The sequence below is a fragment of the Coturnix japonica genome, chromosome 26, assembly GCF_054131305.1.
Source record: "Coturnix japonica strain WE chromosome 26, WE-NBRP24, whole genome shotgun sequence".
In the NCBI taxonomy this organism is placed as follows: domain Eukaryota; kingdom Metazoa; phylum Chordata; class Aves; order Galliformes; family Phasianidae; genus Coturnix; species Coturnix japonica.
Genome location: NC_140688.1, coordinates 4,071,294 through 4,089,875, shown reverse-complemented (window position 1 = coordinate 4,089,875; position 18,582 = coordinate 4,071,294). Strand labels below are relative to the sequence as shown.

The 18,582-nt window shown below is 54.9% G+C and overlaps 2 protein-coding genes and 1 long non-coding RNA gene across 7 annotated transcripts in view; 2 read left to right on the top strand and 1 right to left on the bottom strand.

The window, feature by feature from the left end:
* The window catches only part of LOC146756687 (methyl-CpG-binding domain protein 2-like), a 93,671-nt gene that overhangs the window by 38,409 nt on the left and 36,680 nt on the right, over nucleotides 1–18,582 (top strand). The window lies entirely within an intron of this gene.
* Nucleotides 7,527–9,873, bottom strand: LOC146756691 (uncharacterized). The gene is made up of 2 exons (XR_014937319.1): nucleotides 7,927–9,873; nucleotides 7,527–7,773 (listed from the first exon to the last, which is right to left on the bottom strand). It is a non-coding gene; the product is annotated as an uncharacterized LOC146756691 (long non-coding RNA).
* Nucleotides 11,630–17,717, top strand: LOC146756690 (uncharacterized). Of its 4 annotated transcripts, XM_085524102.1 has the most exons (8): nucleotides 11,630–11,759; nucleotides 11,926–12,599; nucleotides 14,014–14,055; nucleotides 15,110–15,277; nucleotides 15,998–16,084; nucleotides 16,173–16,277; nucleotides 16,651–16,692; nucleotides 17,513–17,717. In XM_085524102.1, the coding sequence occupies exons 4-8, from the start codon at nucleotides 15,213–15,215 to the stop codon at nucleotides 17,562–17,564; spliced, it is 351 nt and encodes a 116-aa protein (XP_085380228.1). In that variant the 5' UTR covers nucleotides 11,630–11,759; nucleotides 11,926–12,599; nucleotides 14,014–14,055; nucleotides 15,110–15,212; the 3' UTR covers nucleotides 17,565–17,717. The 4 variants fall into 4 exon arrangements, with proteins under 4 accessions (XP_085380228.1, XP_085380225.1, XP_085380226.1 ...); XM_085524099.1 differs by lacking the exons at nucleotides 11,630–11,759; nucleotides 11,926–12,599 and adding an exon at nucleotides 13,540–13,638; XM_085524103.1 differs by lacking the exons at nucleotides 11,630–11,759; nucleotides 11,926–12,599 and adding an exon at nucleotides 13,556–13,675.

Below are 18,582 nucleotides of genomic sequence, written 5' to 3'. Positions count from 1 at the left end.
GCTGGCGGAGGTCGTTGCTGAGCCGCACTCTGTAATCTATCAGAGGTGTTGGAGAACTGGGGAGGTGCCTGAAGACTGGAGGACGGCCAGTGTCAGTCCGGTCTTCAAGAAGGGCAAGAAGGAAGACCCGGGTAATTATAGGCCAGTCAGCCTCACCTCTGTCCCAGGGAAGGTGATGGAACAGCTTGTGCTGGATGCCATCTCCAGACAACTGGGAGATAAGGAGGTTATCAGGAGTCCTCAGCATGGGTTCACCAAGGGGAGGTCATGCTCGACCAACCTTGTGGCCTTTTATGAAGATGTCACTAGCTGGTGGACGGGGGGAGAGCGGTAGATTGATTTCAGTAAGGCTTTGGATACTGTCCTCCATGACATCCTTATAACAAAGCTGAGGAGGTATGGGATAGATGAGTGGACGGTGAAGTGAGTCGAGAATTGGCTGACTGGCAGAGTGCAGAGGGTTGTCGTTGGCGGTGCGGTGTCTGGCTGGAGGCCTGTAACTAGCGGCGTCCCCCAGGGGTCTGTGCTGGGTCTGGTCCTGTTCAAGATCTTCATCAATGACCTTGATGAGGGGATAGTGACCACCCTCAGCAAGTTTGTGATGACACGAAGTTGGGAGGATTGGCTGACATGCCTGAAGGCTGTGCTGCCATTCAGCAAGAACTGGACAGGCTGGAGAGCTGGGCAGTAAGAAACTGGATGAGGTTTAACAAAAGCAAGTGTAGAGTCTTGCACCTGGGTAGAAATAATTGCATGCACCAGTACAGGGTGGGGGAAGAGCTGCTGGAGAGGAGCTGTGCATAGAAGGACATGGGCGTCCTGGTGGACAACAGATTGACCATGAGCCAGCAGTGTGCCCTTGTAGCCAAAAAGGCCAATGGCATCCTGGGGTGTATTAAAAAGAGCGTGTCCAGCAGGTCGAGGGAGGTGATCCTCCCCCTCTACTCTGCCCTGGTGAGGCCTCATCCGGAATATTGTGTCTCGTTCTGGGCTCCCCAGTACAAAAAAGACAGGGATCTCTTGGAAAGAGTCCAGTGGAGGGCCACTAAGATGGTGAAGGGCCTGGAGCATCTCCCCTGTGAGGAGAGACTAAAAGAACTGGGTCTGTTTAGCCTTGAGAAAAGAAGGCTGAGAGGGGAACTAATCCAGGTTTATAAATACCTGAGGTGTGAGGACCATAGTGGCGAGGCTGGTCTCTTTTCAGTAGTGTGTGGGGATAGGACTAGGGGTAATGGGATGAAACATTAGCATAGGAAGTTCCGCAGGAATGTGTGCAAGAACTTCTTTACGGTGAGGGTGACGGAGCACTGGAACAGACTGCCCAGGGAGGTGGTGGAGTCTCCTTCTCTGGAGATATTCAAGACCCGCCTGGACGCCTACCTGTGCGATGTGATGTAGGGAGCCTGCTTTGGCAGGGGGGTTAGACTCAATGATCTCTAGAGGTCCCTTCCAACCCCTACAATTCTGTGATTCTGTGATCTTGGTAGCCCTCCATTGGACTCTTTTTAGCGTGTCCAGCTGTCTCTTGTACTGGGAGCCCAGACACGGACACTGTTCTCCACATACAGCCTCACCAGTGCCTGGTAGAGCAAAAGGAATGGTGCTGAGTAATGGTCCTTACCCGCTACAAGAGAAGTAGCTAGGGCTGTGATGGCAGCACACTGCTTTATGACTGACACGGAGATCTGCTAGAAAGAAGGCCTGGTGGGACTGAACACGGATGCAAGGTGGTCCAGCTTTTGTTTCACTGCAGACTGGCAGCTGCATGGAGTTATGTACTCGATATAGTTGTGCCCCTGTGGCTTCCTTCTGATGTGCCCGGGAAGTCCCCTTAGAATAGACTGCTGCCTGAGCCAGAAGTCTGATACAACATCACTTGTGTGGGTGGAGTTTTACTATCTCTGTGTTCACGTCTATTATGTGCTTTGTTTTGTTTAAATTCAACTCTCTGTGTGTATGGGCGCAAGTCTGCCTTTGCAAAATCCTTTTCTTGTGGCCTTAGGCAACAATCAAGGGGATCTCGAGCTTCAGTGCTCAGCAAGAAGCACAGCACTCAGGAAGGCCATGAAGGGCTCTGGTAAGTTGATCTCCCTCCACAGGTCAACTTTATTTCTTGTTTTTTTCCCCAGCACTGGGAATGGCTGCTCTGGTGGTTCGTTCTAGGGAAGCGCAGCCGCTTGCATTGCTCTGCTGCACAGCTGCCCTAAAAATAGTTGGGAAGTGGAAAGACAACTGCCTTTCATATGTCCTGAAATACAGCTCCTCTGGTGGAGTGTGTCCTGGCAGCTTTGTGTGCATGGATGTAGTCCTGGGGCTGTTGAGAACTGGCTGTGCAGGGGCCTGGAGGCGGCACAAGACCAGAGGGCACTTCTGATTTTTGTGCAAGAATCTGGCTTCCATTTGTTTCTTGCAGGCACGGATGAAAATATCATCATTGACATCTTGACCAAACTAAATGTTTCCCAACGTCAGCAAGTTCCAATCACCTAAAAGGTCTACAGAGATGTGTGAAGGTGGTTGTGTCACTTGGGTGAAAAGTGAAAAAGGACCCAATCTCCGTAAGAGAAAAGTCAGCGGAGAATTTCCTTGACCAAGGTTGTTTTGTTCTTGTTCAGTTCAGAGCAGTTGTTGATGCAAGGAGAGTTAGAGCCTAAAGAGAAGTGGTGAACAGCTCAGTTCTGTCTGTCCTGGAAGGCTGCACCTTCAGCCACCTCCTTCTTCCTCTCTTGGCTTTCTAGGATTTGATTGGTGACTTGATGTTGCTGAGTGGGAATTTTGAGAGGGTGATGGTGGGGATGATGACTCCCACCGCCATGTCTGATGTGCACAAAGTGAGGAGGGCTGTGAAGGTTTGCAAATCTTTCTTTTGTATTGCTGAAGTTCTGGCCAAGTGAGCCAAGCCGAGGGGAGAAGGGGTTAAATCTTCTTGTGGGTGCAGCTCTGTGCTCTGCGGTGAGGAGCTCCAGGCTGGCTTTTTCTCACCCGATGTGTCTCATGGCCTGCTCCTCAAACCCATCTTCTGCAGGGAGGGGATTCTGACTCTGGGTGTGCATGAATGCCATGGGCTCTTTTCTCAATGTCCCAGTAAAGTGGGTTGCTGCTCGTTTCAGAAGGAAGCCCAAAGCACATTTGAGATGTGTCACTGTGTTTGTGAGCTAGTATTCCCTTTGAAGGACTCCAATAGCCATCTCCAGCAGCTGTTTCTGAGTGGGGAATTCTCAAGGGTTGCTTCCAGTAGATTCTGTGCTGAGCTGTGTCTTCTGTCCTTGAACCTCTGCAGGGTAACAGAGATGAGGGAATGTATGTGGATGATGCCCTTGCTCAGCAGGATGCTGTGGTGTGTAGGAACGTGCTTCCTTGCAAGAGCAATCTGTTCTTGTGCATGTGATGTGTAGTGAAGAGAAGCCAACCTGTGAAATAGGAATAAATGGGTTCTGCTCTTGTTTGCCAGTCTCTAATGAGACATCTCTAGGCAGGCAAGTTACTTGGCAGGGGCAATGACATTTCAGCTGTGAGTTGCCATGCCTGGATGGTGCTTGTTGGAAAATATCCATGATCTGGACAAGTACAGGCCAGCAGTTCTCTACCACCTATGAATTAAAGATCTTGTGTATACCCAGTCTTCTCCATGAGCCTTACTTTGCCATCCATAATGTCTTTAAGTGCCTGTACGAAGAGGGGGAGAGAATAGATGAGGTACAATTTATGTCCATCCTCTGTACATGGAACAGGCATCACCTGCTCAGAGGCAGGACCCCTCCACAGCGTCCTGGGTTTTTCTTCCCTTCCTTATTTGTGTGTGATGCTTTTATAGGAGCTTCATAGGTGTTGAGTAAGTGCAAGCTCTTCTGGGTCAATGGGTGTCTTAGCGAGAGCCCCATTGCATCCATTCCCTTCGGTCTGTTTTGTTCCCTTCTGAGACTTTCTTGCTTCAGATGCGTGAGGCATCTAGCTCACAGGCTCTTGTCCTGGTGGGGGACTTCAACCATCCGGACATCTGTTGGGAAAACCACACGGCGAGCTGCAAGAGCTCCAGAAGGCTCTTGGAATCCATTGATGATAGCTTTCTGGTTCAGGTATTGGACAGACCGACCAGAGGTCAAGCGTTGCTGGACCTGCTGCTCACCAACGCTGAGGAGATCATCAAAGGCGTCAAGGTTGGAGGCTGCCTGGGCTCCAGCGATCATGCCCTGGTTGAGTTTGTGATCTCAAGCGATGTGGGCCTGGCAAAGAGCAGGACCAGGATGCTGAACTTTAGAAGAGCAGACTTCAAGCTTCTCAATGGAATGCTGGCCAAGATCCCCTGGCGCGCTGCCCTCAAAGACAAGGATGTTGAGGAGAGCTGGCTACTCTTCAAGGATGCCCTCCTGGCAGCACAAGAGGTCTCCATTCCCCTGATTAAGAAAGTGGGCAGGAGAGGTAGAAAACCGGCATGGCTCAGCAAGGACCTGCTAAGAGAACTGAGGGTGAAGAAAGGGGTGTACAAGCTCTGGAAACAAGGCTGTGTCACCCGGGAAGAATACAGGGATGCCGTCCGAACTTGCAGACGTGGGATCAGGAAAGCCAAGGCGCAGGCAGAACTGAACTTGGCGAGGGACGTGAAAAACAATAAGAAAACCTTCTACAGGTACATTGGCCAGAAGAGACAGACCAAAATGGGCGTACCTACTCTGGTAAATTTAAAAGGAGAACTGGCTTCAACAGATGAAGAGAAAGCTGAGGTGCTGAATGAGTTCTTCACCTTGGTCTTCACTGGTGGCCAGGATTCTAGTCTTTTTCACGTCCCTAAGTCTTGCACCCCCATACCTCTATGTGGGGACCAAGGAGGTAAATCCCTCCCCACTGTAAGGGTAGAGCAAGTCCGAGAGTGCCTCCTTAGACTGAATGAGTATAAGTCTATGGGGCCAGATGGCGTGCATCCCAGGGTCCTGAAGGAGCTGGCTGAGGTGGTTGCTGAGCCGCTCTCCATCATATTTGAGAAGTCGTGGCTGTCAGGTGAGGTCCCGGATGATTGGAGGAAGGGTCACGTCACTCCCATTTACAAGAAGGGGAGCAGGGAGGACCCGGGGAACTACAGGCCGGTGAGTCTCACCTCTGTACCTGGGAAGATTATGGAACAGATCCTCCTGGACAACATGCTTGATCACATAAAGAACGAGCATGTGATCCGAGACAGCCAGCACGGCTTCACCAGGGGAAGGTCATGCTTAACTAATCTTGTGGCCTTCTATGATGGAGTGACGGCGTTGGTGGATGAAGGGAAGGCGACCGATGTCATTTACCTGGACCTGAGCAAGGCCTTTGACATGGTCCCCCATCACATCCTCATCTCCAAATTGGAGGGAGGTGGATTTGATGGGTGGACAACTAGATGGATAAGCAATTGGTTGAAAGGCCGCAGACAGAGGGTGGTGGTCAATGGCTCTATGTCCAGGTGGAGGCCGGTAACGAGCGGCGTCCCTCAAGGGTCTGTCTTGGGACCGGTGCTCTTTAACATCTTTATTAATGACATCGATGAGGGAATGGAGTGCACCCTCAGCAAGTTTGCTGATGACACCAAGCTGAGTGGTGCAGTCGATACGGTGGAGGGAACAGATGCCATTCAGAGGGACCTTGACAGGCTGGAAAGCTGGGCTCGGGTGAACCTAATGAGGTTCAACACGGCAAAGTGCAAGGTTTTGCACTTGGGCCGGAAGAACCCCAGGCACCTGTACAGGCTGGGAGGAGTTGTCCTTGAGAGCAGCTCGGCAGAAAAAGACCTAGGGGTCCTGATAGATGAGAAACTTAACATGAGCCAGCAGTGCGCTCTGGCAGCCCGGAAAGCAAATGGGATCCTGGGCTCCATCAGGAGAGGGGTGGTCAGCAGGGATAGGGAGGTGATTGTCCCTCTCTACTCTGCTCTTGTGAGGCCCATCTGGAGTACTGTGTCCAGGTGTGGAGCCCTCAGTACAAAAAAGATATGGAGATTTTGGAAAGGGTCCAGAGGAGGGCCACGAAGATGATCAGGGGGCTGGAGCACCTCCCCTATGAGGACAGGCTGAGGGAGTTGGGTTTGTTCAGCCTAGAGAAGAGAAGGTTGCGGGGTGACCTCATTGCAGCCTTTCAGTACCTGAAGGGAACTTACTGCCAGGAGGGGAGTAAACTCTTCGAAAGGGCTGATAATAGCAGGACTAGGGGTAATGGTTTTAAGTTGAAGGAGGGAAGATTTAGGTTGGATGTTAGGGGAAAGTTCTTTACTTCAAGAGTGGTTAGGTCCTGGAACAGGCTGCCCAGTGAGGTTGTGGATGCCCCGTCCTTGGAGGTGTTCAAGGCCAGGTTGGACGGGGCCCTGGGCAACCTGATCTAGTAAAGGTGTATGTTTGGTGGCCCTGCTAGGCAGGGGGGTTGGAACTACATGATCCTTGAGGTCCCTTCCAACCCGGGTAATTCTGTGTGATTCTGTGAGACTGGAAGGTACTTCAGAAACCTAAGTACAGTTTGCTGCTGCTCTAGCGTGGAAAGCAGAGATCATGGAGTGTGACCACCATTGGGGCAGGGGGGAGAGGAGCTGAGAAATTCATCTGCCAGCATGAAGTAGAAGGTCTTGAAAATGGTAACAGCTGTGGTAGGCCAATTAGCAGGACTGTTAGCAATGGAAATGAATTATTTTAGTGGGACGGTCCTGATATATCTGGCAGTGCTGCAGGAATGATAGAATGTTCTTGCAGCATGTGAGGAGCTTGTTCTTGCCAAATGACCCTTTGGATCTCTCTGACTCTCTACCATGGACTCTTAGTTTTTGATGTGTTCAGAAGCATTTCTATCAAGGACATAACAGTCAGCATTAAATCTGGGAGGTTAGGAGACCTGGAAGATGCTTTGCTGGTTGTGGGTGAGCACTCTGCTTTTCAACCTTGTCTGCAGAGTAATGAAATGATGAGAGGTGCTGTGTGTCCCCTTGAGTGGCTGTTACAGGTTTCAGGGGGCAGACATGGTTTGTCTTGATGTGCACAAAGCTGGGCTGGGTGGGACTTGGAACACCCTGGTGTACAGGGAGGTGTCCCTGTCTACTGCAGGGGGGTTGGAACTGTGTGATCTTCCAGATCTCTTCCAACCCAAACATTGCTTTCTCTGTCTTTGTTGCCATCCGTTGCTTTTTCTTCTCTTTTTGCCTCCGTGTTTCATTATTTTCATTTCAACCTTTGTTCTAGGAATGTCTTTATGGCCAAGCCAGGTGTTGTCACAGGTACAGGAAATGCTGCCGGCCATCCTGTAAGCTGGCAGATGATCAGCAGCAGGTCTTAAGTTGCTCAGCCCCAGGCAACTCACTGACCTGATGGCGCTGGAAGGGCTGCACTGCCCACGGCCACCTCCCTTTGCTATTTGCTCCCTTTATTCCTTACTTCAGCACGTGGCAGACCTCAGTAATGCAAATGACTGATAATGCATCAGTGTTTTCCAATGTGCTGATCTTAGAAAGTCTTCAGGGAGCGGTGGCACATTCCTGTGTGTAGCGGTGTGGAAAAAGGAGTAACAAGAAGGTATACTTAAAGGTATTAAATTAATTTATTAATGACTTACTCCTAACACTAACATCTAACAGTATAACGGGCAAAAGCCCAACTGGATGCAGGGAAATGGAATCAGAAGGAAACCAGATGTTGGCTACTCTCTCTTCTCCCTCCCCACGGCCTTCCAGACTGTGCTGTCCTATTCCACAATGAAGGGGGTTGTGTAGAGGGAATGCCAGATCCCAAAAGTGGAGGCAGGCGCCTGGGGCTTGATCAGCATCACCTGGAAGGGCAGAAAGGAAACGCAGATCAGCAAGGGCCCTTCTTTGCTGCCCTTGCTCCCTGCAAGGGAGATGTGGGGAAGCCTCAGTGGAGGGGGAGAGGCGTGAAGGCTGTGCTTGTGAAGCAGGGGGGAAGAGCTGAGCAGCTGCCTTACCCAGCCTACGCTGTAGTCTGCTGGCCCGGGCTTCACTGCTTTGCCCTCTCCATGTTTTGGTCGGGCTGCCATGGTGTATGCGGGCACCCTGGTCTTGTACACATCCATGACCACTTTGGGGAGCGCCGCAGGACCTGGAGTGTGCAAGAGAGTCAGGGCCACACAGGGCTGGGGTCACATTCAAGGCTCTCTCTTTCCCTGGAAGGCTGCATTAAGCAAAGCTGCAGCAGGGTTGGAAGCCCCTGTGGCACAGGGAGAGGAGCCTGGTTTTGGATGCTAACATGGAAGAGAGGAGCAGCAGAGCTCACCTTGGCAAGGTCCTCGTCAAAGCGACCGCGCTGGCTCCTTCCCCTCATGGAGTAGCAGGAGCTGGCCGATGTGTAGGCTGTGTTGGGCCCCATCAGCCTGGGCAGTGTGTAAGTGCTAGGACCTGCAGGAGGAGCAGCAGAGAGTGTGTGCGTGAGGGGATGGAGGAGATGGAGGCAGCAGCGAGGGGCAGCCTGCACAGCCCGCTGGTGGGAACAGGAGGGACATGTTGCCCCTCTGAGCAGCAGCCCGTCCCTGGAGGATGCTCAGGCTCCTTTGAACCCAGACCAGAAGCGGGCCCCTTTGTCCTTGGGTCACAAGGAGCAGCGTCGGCAGCATTGACCTTCCTCGGCCAGGCCAAAGAGCCAGGAGGATCTGACAGAACAAGGCTGGGGAGCTGCTCTGCCCCATGATGTCCATGCTTCTTTGATCCTCCAGGACCCTTCCAAACCAACCCGTTCTGTACTTCTTCAGATCTCCACGGACTCTTCCAACACAAACCTTCCTTGCAGTGCTGAGATCGTCAAGGATCCTCCCCCACAAACCCTTCTATACTTCTGTCATCATTAAGCAACACCCCAACCCACACCATCCTACGATCCCATGACCTTCCAGGACCCTTCCAACACACTATGTCCCCAATGTGCTCCACGCCCTGGGGATGGTCGCTGTACCTGTTGTCCCCGGGATGGAGTATTTGGGCCCGGGGCTGGGGAACTGGGCCGAGATGAGGCCACGTGGGCGATGGGGTCTCCAGGTCCCCACCCAGGCTCCGTCCATGCTGGTAGGCATGTGCCTCCAAAACTAAAGGCAAGAGCAGAGCAGTTACTGACGGGAGTTCCTGAGCAGGAAGGGCCAGTAGCAGTTTCTCCTGCTCACAGCCTCCTGGTGCCGGCAGCACTGTTGAACTGCAGGAATTCCCATCTGGGCTCCTGGCAGAGGCAGCAACAGCGAGGTCCTGCTGGTTGTTCAGATTGGTTGTTTTTCTCTTGTTTTTTTTGTAATTGATGGAGTAGCTGGTGTGAATGGGAAGTGCTGTGCAGTCAGGACCAGTCAGTTCTGAAAGTATCACATGCCCAGAAAACGTTTGTCCAGGCTGTGAGAGGTTCTGTTGGGACAGAAGATGAAGCAGAGATGAGAATTTCCTTTAAATGAGATTGGAAAGGAGGAAAAGAGGAAAGAATACAGCAAGAACAGGGGATAGATTGATCTTCTAGAAAAATCAGTGATCTGTGCATAATCTGTCTTGTGTGATGTCTGCATATTCCCCTAGAACATACAACAGTTTGTTTCTTTATGTTATTTGAAGCTCTGCAGTGGTTTAATTAAGTTGCTCCTGATGCCAGCCACAGGTGCAACTTAAACCATTCTCAGCAGAACGGTAATAGAGGTTGCTCAAAAGGAACTAAAGGAATTAAAGAGTTAAACTGAAGCCAGCACTTAGCGTCCTCTCACCAGCCATCACCTCTGGTCAGCCATCAAAGAGGAGTGTATCATTAGCGGCCTTGAGGCCTAATTCCTAAAGACCTGTGTGGTGGCCCTGAGGGCCTACACCTAGTAACCAAGGGGTTAAAGGAGACCTATGGAACAAGAAGCTTTTCAAGAGGATGAGAGACCACGGATGCCAATGAGAGAGAGCACTAGACCTGGCCTGCAGGCCAGGAGAGAGGCCTCTAGTCCTCTAGCCATCTCAGCCTTCCTCTGGACCTCCATGTCTCTAAGCCCTCCCATAGGTGTCTAAGTCTGTACACCTCTGCACCTTCTTTGGTGCCTGAGTGCCCCTGGGCCACCCTGTGGCTCTCTTGGCCTCTCTGTCTCAAGACCTCTAGTCCAGCTTCAAGGTCTTCAGGCTTCTTGAGCTGTAGGTGTCCAGACCTCGAAGTACAAGTACAATCCCCAGCTCCTCTTGGCCTCTGCTCTTCTAGGCTTTCTCTTGTTTGGCCCCCATGCCTCCCTTTGGCCTCAAGACTACTAAGCTGCAAGGCCACTTGGCCAGGCTCTGGGCCTCCCTCCAGGCTGTTTTACCTTAAAGCCTCTCAGCCTCCTTTTTTGGCTGTGTCCAATAGAACCACCACTGCCCTTGATGCTCTGTCCCATAACCCCCACAGCTTAGCCCCGTAAGCTATGCACCATAAACTTCTGTTTTGCCTACAAGCTATGGTCTCTAAGGTTCCCCATGGGGCTTTACACAACACGGCCAGGGACAGAAATGGGGCTGTTTCTGCCCTTCTTATCACCTGGCCCCTCTCACCGTCTGTCAGGTGCAGTAACCCACAGGAACCATAGAGAACCAAAAGAACATCATAGAGAGTCATAGAGCCACATAAGAACAACAGGGAGCAATAGAGACCCACGGGGAGCCAAAGGGAACAAATACAGACTCATATGGGAGCTATACTGACACACTCACACATGTACCTGCAGGGACCCATAGAAGTGCATAGGGGAACATACTGCCCTGTAGCAACCAACTGTGCCCCACAGCCAGTTACGATGATGTTCAGTCACCATGGATCAAGGTTCACGGCACTGTGGGATGGCCTGAGTGGCCAACTCACACTCTTGGCCACCCTCCATCTCCCGTGGCTCCCACACCAACCCCACAGCACCACCCACACTAAGCCCTGTCCCACAAATGCAGCTGCTGCCGCTCAACAATTCTTATTGGCTGAAAGCAGGAGAGTTGAGAGATCCAAAGGGGTTGTGAGATCAGAGGTTGGGGCTGGAAGGCAGAGCATCTGCAGCTTTCGTTCCTCACTGAGTCCTTTCTATTGGGAAAGGAGATGGAGGGAGGTGAGAAGATGGAGGGCAGGGATGTGGGGTAGGAACCCACCTTGATGCTGATGTCACGGCTCCGTGCCTGCAGCTTGTCACCCTGGGACTCAGCCATGTCAGCACGTTCCTCTGCCTCATCCAGCATGTGCTGTGCCCTGGGGAACTTGGCCAAGTTGGCCTGCTTGTCCTGTGGCTTAGCCCCGGTCCCCACCCCAGTCCCCCCCCCAAACACCCACCCAACTCATCCCCGCAGCTCCTCCCTCCCCCCAACCAGCCTCAAGGCGGGCAGAAAGTTATCGACATCTCTTCATTGAATGATCAATCCCTAATTAAAACCCTCTGGTAGACATCAGAGTTTAGGGGTTTTTAGGGTTTATTAGGGTTTTTTATGGTTTTTAGATTTTTTTAGGGATTTTTAGGGGTTTTTAGGTGTTTTTAGAGGTTTTTAGGGGTTGCCATGGATTTCCACTCGGTACACGCAGGTGTATTCCGCGTACCCCCAGTTGCTCCACACATCCAGTTTGATCCTTTATTACATTAACAGCATGCAGCAAGTGGAGCTGCTGCAGGATCTGGAGCAGGTGAGCACCTAATGGACGGGCACACAAGGGCCGAGCTGCCGGCTGAAGGGCACCCTGCCCATGGCATGGCAGCAGAGGGCCGGGGGACAACGCTGCTCCCTTCCCCTCCCACAGGCTCATGAGCAGCTCATGGAGAACCGCACGGCCACGGCCAGGGAGTCTTTGTTGAAGGTGAGGAGATGCTGCTGTGTGGTGTGGGGTGGGAGAAGTGCCCTCGTGTGGGTCTGCAGCTCCAGCCCTGCAGGCCCTGCTTGCCCCGATGGAGGAGGCAGGAAGGGACGGAGCCCCATGGGAGCACCGGTGCCCTGACGGTCGATGCTCTTCTGCTTTCCCACAGAATGCCCAGCAAATACGGGCTGAAAGAATGGCTGCCCGTAAAGAGGAGCTGGAGCAGGTAGGGGGCAGTGAGGGCTCGTCCTCACAGCTCGGCATCCTCACGCCTCTGGCTGTGCAGGAGGACCTCGGTCCCAATCCCTCGGGTCCATGGGACCCAACGCAGCCACCCCTGGTGGTACACGCTTTGTCTTGCAGGAGAAGCAGCTCATTGCCCAGCTGGAAGAGCAGCTGAAGGCTGAGACAGAGGAGATCGAGCCTGCCCGAGGAGCCGTCTGTCCTCACATCCACATCGCTGCCACCCAGCAACGAAGGAACGGGGTCTCCCACTGAGGAGATGGCAGCAGCAGGGGCTAACGGATCGTTGGTCAGCTGCTCATCCCGCCCGTGCCGGCCTCTCATTGGTCAGCGGGTGCCCCGCCGACGCGTGTCGCCGTCTCATTGGTCAGCGGCAGCGCCGCCAGCTCCGATTGGCTGAGGCTCCGCGCGCGGGAGCGGCCGCCATCTTGTGTCTCGGTGCCTCCCGGCTCTCCCTTCGTTCGGCTGAAGCCGCTGCCGCAGCCCGGGCCACCCCGCACGGCAGCGCCGGTGCAGCTGCTGAGTGCCGGAGCTGTCCGGGCAGCACCGAGACGGAACCGCGGCACGACGGGAGCGGTGCTGAGGACGGCGGCGCCGGAGGTGTGCGGGAGAACGGGGCCGGGCCGGGGCTGGGGAGAGGAAGCTGAGGTGGGCTGTGGGTGTAGGGAGGAGTGGGGGGGATGGGGGAGTTGAGGGGGCTGTGGGGTAATGTGTGGCCGTGGGGGGGCTGTAGGTCCTATGGGGCTGTAGGGAGGGCCTAGGGTAATGTGGGGCTGTGGGGGGCAGTGGGATGGATGTAGGGGTGAACAGTGGGGGAGATGGGGTTGTAGTGGGCTATGTGGGGATCCCGAGGGATAGGAGGAAATGGGTGGCTGTGAGGGGAATGTGGGGTCTGCCGGTGGCTGTAGGGGGATATGGGGATGTAGGTAGGTGAAGTGGGAGTGTAGAAAGGTGTGAGGGGGTTATCGGGAGAGCTGTGGGGCTCTAGGGAGCACTGTTTGGGCTGTAGAGGGCTATAGGGCTGTGCGGGGTTTGTAGGAGGATATGGGGCTGTAAGGTGCTAGGGGGAGTGCAGGGGTAGATGTAGGTGTATGTGGGGCTATGGGGAGCTTCCTAGTGGCCATAGGAGGGGGTATGGGGTTCTAGAGAGTTGTCTGGGACTTTTGATGTGGTCTAGGGCTATATGGGACAGCGGGGGCTGTGGGGAGAATATAGATGACTGTGGAGGGGCTAGAGGGCTGATGCTGGGCTGTGGGGGGCTCCAGGGGATCATGGAGCTCTAGGGGGCTGGGGTGCTCTGTAGGGCTGTGGGGGAGTTGTAAGGTTCTAAAGGGGGGGGTGTAGGGTGCTCTGGGTGGATTATAGGAGGATATGTGTCTCTAAGGGACTGTGGGTGGGCAGTAGGAGGATTCTAGTGGGATACAGTGTTATAGGGGATGTATGGGGCTATAGAGTGGGTTATAGGGGCATGTGGGGCTAGAAGGCTCTCCCTCGCTTCCCGTTTCATTTCCCCCTCCCCTTTCCCCTTCCATAGCAGAGTGGGTGAAACACTAGTCCTGAAATTTCAGTCAGAATTGGAAGAGAGAAGGGAACGGCAGGAACGGATCAGCCGGGCCATGGGGCAATACCTGCTGGGGAGGTACCAGATGTTGGGGAAATGCTGCCCCCAGTGCCAGGTGGGGGGGGGACATGGTGGGTCGGGAAGGGGCCCGGGGGGGGGGGGGGCAGTGTGGGGGTTGTGGTAGAGATGGGGGGGCTGAGGGGGGGTCTGGAGGGGATAGTGGGGTGTTGTAAGCAGGGGAGCTGCTGCCCCCATTGCCAGGTGGGGGGGTTATGGGGTGGGGGATTGCTATGGGGGGGTATTACTGTTGGGGATGGAGAAATGTTGTGGGGTCTTAAGTGGGGGGTTGGGTTCATGGTGGGGAGGCGGGGGTGGGAGTGGGCCATGGCACTGTGGGGGGCTCCCTGTGACTCCCCCACCTCTAAACTGTACCCACCCCTCCCCACCCCCCAGACGATTTTCCTACAGGACTATTAGCAGCATCTCTGGAAAGGGGTGAGTTGGAGGGGGGAATTGGGGGTCAGGTGGTGGGGGGATGGGAGTGGGATGGGGGGTTGTAGATGGGGGGCAAAGGGTTGGAGGGTGGATACGGAGTGGGGTAAAGGGATCCATACTCCATGAACCCATGGAGTGGGGTCAAGGGACTCATCTGGCAGCCTCGTTTTGGGGGGGGCGGTGCCCCGAGCACCCCCTGCCTCAAAGAGGCGCCCAGAGCCCCCTGCCCCCCCTGTGGCCTCTAAGATCTGGGGGGCGAAATGGGGGCAGCGCAGCAGCAAAGATGTGGCGGCTGCGACCAACTCGACGGGGGGGGGTCCTGCTGCCCCCCAGGTGTTTAGATAAGGCCACCAGAGCCCGGCAGAAAACACCGGGAGGACCCCCCCGAGCTGCCAACCCCACCACAAAAGCCCGGAGCCAACAGCTGCCCCGCTGCCCTTCATCCCCTCCCCCAGCCGCCAGCTCTAAGTGGGGCAGGAGAAGCTCGGGGGGGTCGGAGAACGTGGGGAAGAGGCTGGTGGCCAAATGGGGGGTTAAGTGGGGCGAGGGGGGGGTCCTGAGGCAGAGGAGGAAGAAGAGGCGCAGGGAAGGGGCAGAGCTGGGTGCTGGGCTAAGGAAGCCAAGCAGTGTCGGAAGGAGGCAGGGATGGGACAAAGACCCCCCTGGGACCCCCAGAGGGCAGCGTGGAGCAACGCCGGCTCCGCAGTGGACAGCAGTTGGGCTTCTCGGAGACCCCAGACCCCACAGCAGCTGGGCCTGGGCTGCAGGGGTTAGGGGGAAGGAGTGGACAAGGAGGTGGTGTGGAAGGGGAGGGATGGGATCCAGCGAGGGGCTGCTATGGGGGTCCCCCCTGGGATCCTGAGGTGCTCCATCATTGGGAGCCCTGGAGGTGGTGCCATGGGGGGGATCCTTGTGATCTGGATCCCACAGTGCTGTGCCAAGGGGACCCTTGGGATCCAGCAGTGCGATGTGGAGCGGATCCCCAGCATCCAGTGATGTGACAACACTGGGACCCTTTGCCTCACCGCTGATGGACGCATCTCTCTCATTTCAGCCTGATATTTCTGTTGGCAACTGCTGGGCTTTCCAAGGTTCGCAGGGCCACGCCGTCATCCAGCTGCCGGAGAACATCTGGCCCACGGCTTTCACCATGTGGCATGTCTCCAAGGCGGTGTCTCCCTCTGGGGATGTCAGCAGTGCCCCCAGAGACTTTGCCATCTTGGTAAGTCTCTGCCTGCTGCTGCTTCTGGAGGCCCCCGAGGAAAAAGCTTTGCCATAGAGCCCCATAAGAGCCCATTGAACCCCTATAGAGCCCCAGAGACAAGCAACAGAACACCATAACCACAACATAAGACCCTATAGACCCCCACAGACACCCTGAAGAGCCCTATAGAGCCCCCACAGACACCCCAGAGAGCCTCATAATGCTCCGTAAAACCCCATAGAGCTGCACAAGAAGCTCATAGAGAACCAAAGAGCCTCACGGTGCCCCACAGACACCCAACAGGGCCCCATAAGGGCCCTACAGACACCCAACAGAGCCCCATAACTGCCACATAGAGCCCTGTAAGACCCCATAGAGCCACACAAGAGCTCATAGAGCACCATAGAGCCACACGGTAGACACCCAACAGAGCCCCATACGACCCCATACAGTTGGGAGCTCCCAAATTTCAGTGGTGGGCTGCTGCAGAGCACGGCATCCTGCCTGAGGGCACCGAATCCCTCGGCTGGTTCCATGTCTCCAAAGGCCTCTGCTGCTCTTTGTGGCCGAGCAGCTGGGAGCAATTGCTCCACGTGCCCTGACTCAGGTTCACCCTCCGCTGTGCTCCAATCCTACCAGAGCACAGGGAGGGTTGGAAGGGCTCCCACCTTTGGCCTCAGTGTGTTCTTTATGGCACGGCCTGCCTAAGTGTGACCGCCATCATCTCTTGTCTTTGAGGGAGTGGATGAGGATGAAGTGGAAACTCTCCTGCGATCGTTTATCTATGACGTGGACGGAGAGATCGAGCAGACCTTCCATGTTCAGGTATGGCAAGTGCAAGGGGGGAGGCTGGGCTGCCTGCAAGTCATGGGAAGAAAGAGCTTTTTTTTTTTTTCCTTTTCCCCTTCCATAGCAGAGTGGGTGAAACGGTAGTCCTGAAATTTCAGTCAGAATTGGAAGAGAGAAGGGAACGGCAGGAACGGATCAGCCGGGCCATGGGGCAATATCTGCTTGGGAGGTACCGGATGTTGGGGAAATGCTGCCTCCAGTGCCAGGAGAGGGGGGGGGACATGGTGGGTCGGGAAGGGGCCTGGAGGGGGGGGAGCAGTGTGGGGGTTGTGGTAGAGATGGGGGGGCTAAGGGGGGGTCTGGAGGGGATAGTGGGGTGTTGTAAGCAGGGGAGCTGCTGCCCCCATTGCCAGGTTGGGGGGTTATGGGGTGGGGGATTGCTATGGGGGGGTATTACTGTTGAGGATGGAGAAATGTTGTGGGGTCTGGTGTGGAGGGTTGGATTCATGGGGGGAGGCGGGGGTGGGAGTGGGCCATGGCGCTGTGGGGGGGTCCCTGTGACTCCCCCACCTCTAAACTTTTCCCACCTACCCTCCCTCCAGATCATTCTCCTACAGGACTATTAGCAGCATCTCTGGAACAGGGTGAGTTGGAGGGGGGAATTGGAGGTCAGGTGGGGGATGGGGGGGGGTTGTGAGTGGGATGGGGGGGAGCAAAGGCTTGGAGGGCGGATACGGAGTGGGGTCAAGGGAGGGGGTATGTGGGGCTGGGACGGGGTAAAGGGGTAGGGATGGGGGGTGAGGAATGGGGCTGTGGGGTGCTCAGGGGTTGGGCATGTGGGGGTTGGAATGGGGTCTTTGGGGGTCAAGGGGTGGGGGTGGGGGTGATATGGGATAGGGTCATGGCGGGGGAAAGGGGAATGGGGTCATGGGACGGGGGGGTGAAGATATGAGGAGGGGTTGCAGGGCCATGGAATAGGGATTTTTGGGGGGGGGCGGTGAGGGATGGAGTGGGGAGGGGTCCAGGGGGTGGGGATTAGGTTGGGGTTGTGGGTCTAGATGGGGATCTGGATGGGAGGGTGGGGGCAGTGGTTATGGGGGGGATGTATGGGATGGGGTGAGGGGGGACCTGGGGATGGGGGCGATATGGGATGTGATCGAGGTGGGGGGGTTGGGGGCTGTGGGATGGGGTTATGGGGAGTTACAAAGGGAATGGGATGGCAGTTGGGCTGGGTTACGGGATGGAGTGGGGGGGTCACAGGGAATGGGATGGGGTGGGGTGGGATGGGATGGGATGGGATGGGGGGGTTATAGAGGTGTTGGGATGGGTTTGGGGTTGGGATGGGTTATGGGATGGCGTTGGGGTGGTTTACAGGGGTTATGGGATGGGGTTGGGGGGGAGCTCACAGGGAATGTGAGCAGTCCCCCTCCCCCTTTAACTCCCATCCCCCCCTTTTCCTCACAGCGCCGCAGTCACAGCGAAGGGGCTGCAGCAACATCAACTGCTGCGGCAGTGAGAGCTGAGAATCCTAAGCACTAGGCCACCAGGGATATCTGTTTTTCTGCAGTATGAACCTTTTAATATTTAACATTTGCTCTTGCTCTTCTACATCACGACGTTATACTTAATATAAACATCTACATAGAAATAAACTATAATCAAAACATAATATGCGCATGGGTCTGCATACACATATATACACAGAGTTACCGACTGCACTGCCCTAGCATCAGATTCCTTTGCGGTACACATTGAACATCCCCCCTAACCCTAACCCTGCACTAACCCTACACTAACCCTAACCTCTCCCTTGTTCTGCCTTTCTAAGGCCCTGGACTGGCCCACTGCCTTTTGGCCTGGCAGGGCACCTGGCCGGCTCGATTTTGGCCTTGGAGGGCTTCCTTTGCAATGTGCTGTGGAAAAGGGAATTGAAGGGAAGGGAAGGGAAAAGAAGGGAAGGGAAAAGAAGGGAAGGGAAGAGAAGGGGACCCAGTGTGTTTAGTGGAGCGTGGGAAAGATTGTGAGCCTGAAGTATTCGGCCCATGAGGAACCGGGGGAGATAGAGATGAGCGTGGAGTAACAGGGTTCTGATGTGCACAAGGGGTTGCCTGCATGTGAGCTCCTGCTCTGAGTCCTCGGTCCTTCAGCAGGGAGGCAGCTGCTCACACACAGACACTGGGTGATGCCCAAGGTGCCTGGGCTGCTCCTGATGTGTGCCAGTGCTTGTAAACCGTGTGGGAAGTCCCTTTGACAGACACCTTCTTCCTGGGCATCAGCTGAGGGCCAGAGAGGGGATAGCACCGGCTGTCTGGTGAATTCACATGCAGCTGCAAGTGCGGCACAGGGCCTTCAGGAAAGCCATGCCCATGGTGTGTCCGTGCTGCTACGTCAGCTCCAAGACCCACGATGGCTCTGATGCCTGTGTGCCACCTTCTGCACACTGATACCATAGATGAGCTCTCCAGTCCAGCTGTGTCCAGGGATGCTTTCCAATGAGGATGTTGACACGTGTGGTTTTGCACTAATGCAAACAG

Coding starts and splice junctions, on each gene's coding strand:
- LOC146756690 (XM_085524099.1), top strand. CDS start 13,616: ATGGGGCAATACCTGCTGGGGAG. Junction 14,056..15,109: donor AGCAGCATCTCTGGAAAGGG/GTGAGTTGGAGG, acceptor CTCTCATTTCAG/CCTGATATTTCTGTTGGCAA. Junction 16,278..16,650: donor GGGCAATATCTGCTTGGGAG/GTACCGGATGTT, acceptor CCCTCCCTCCAG/ATCATTCTCCTACAGGACTA.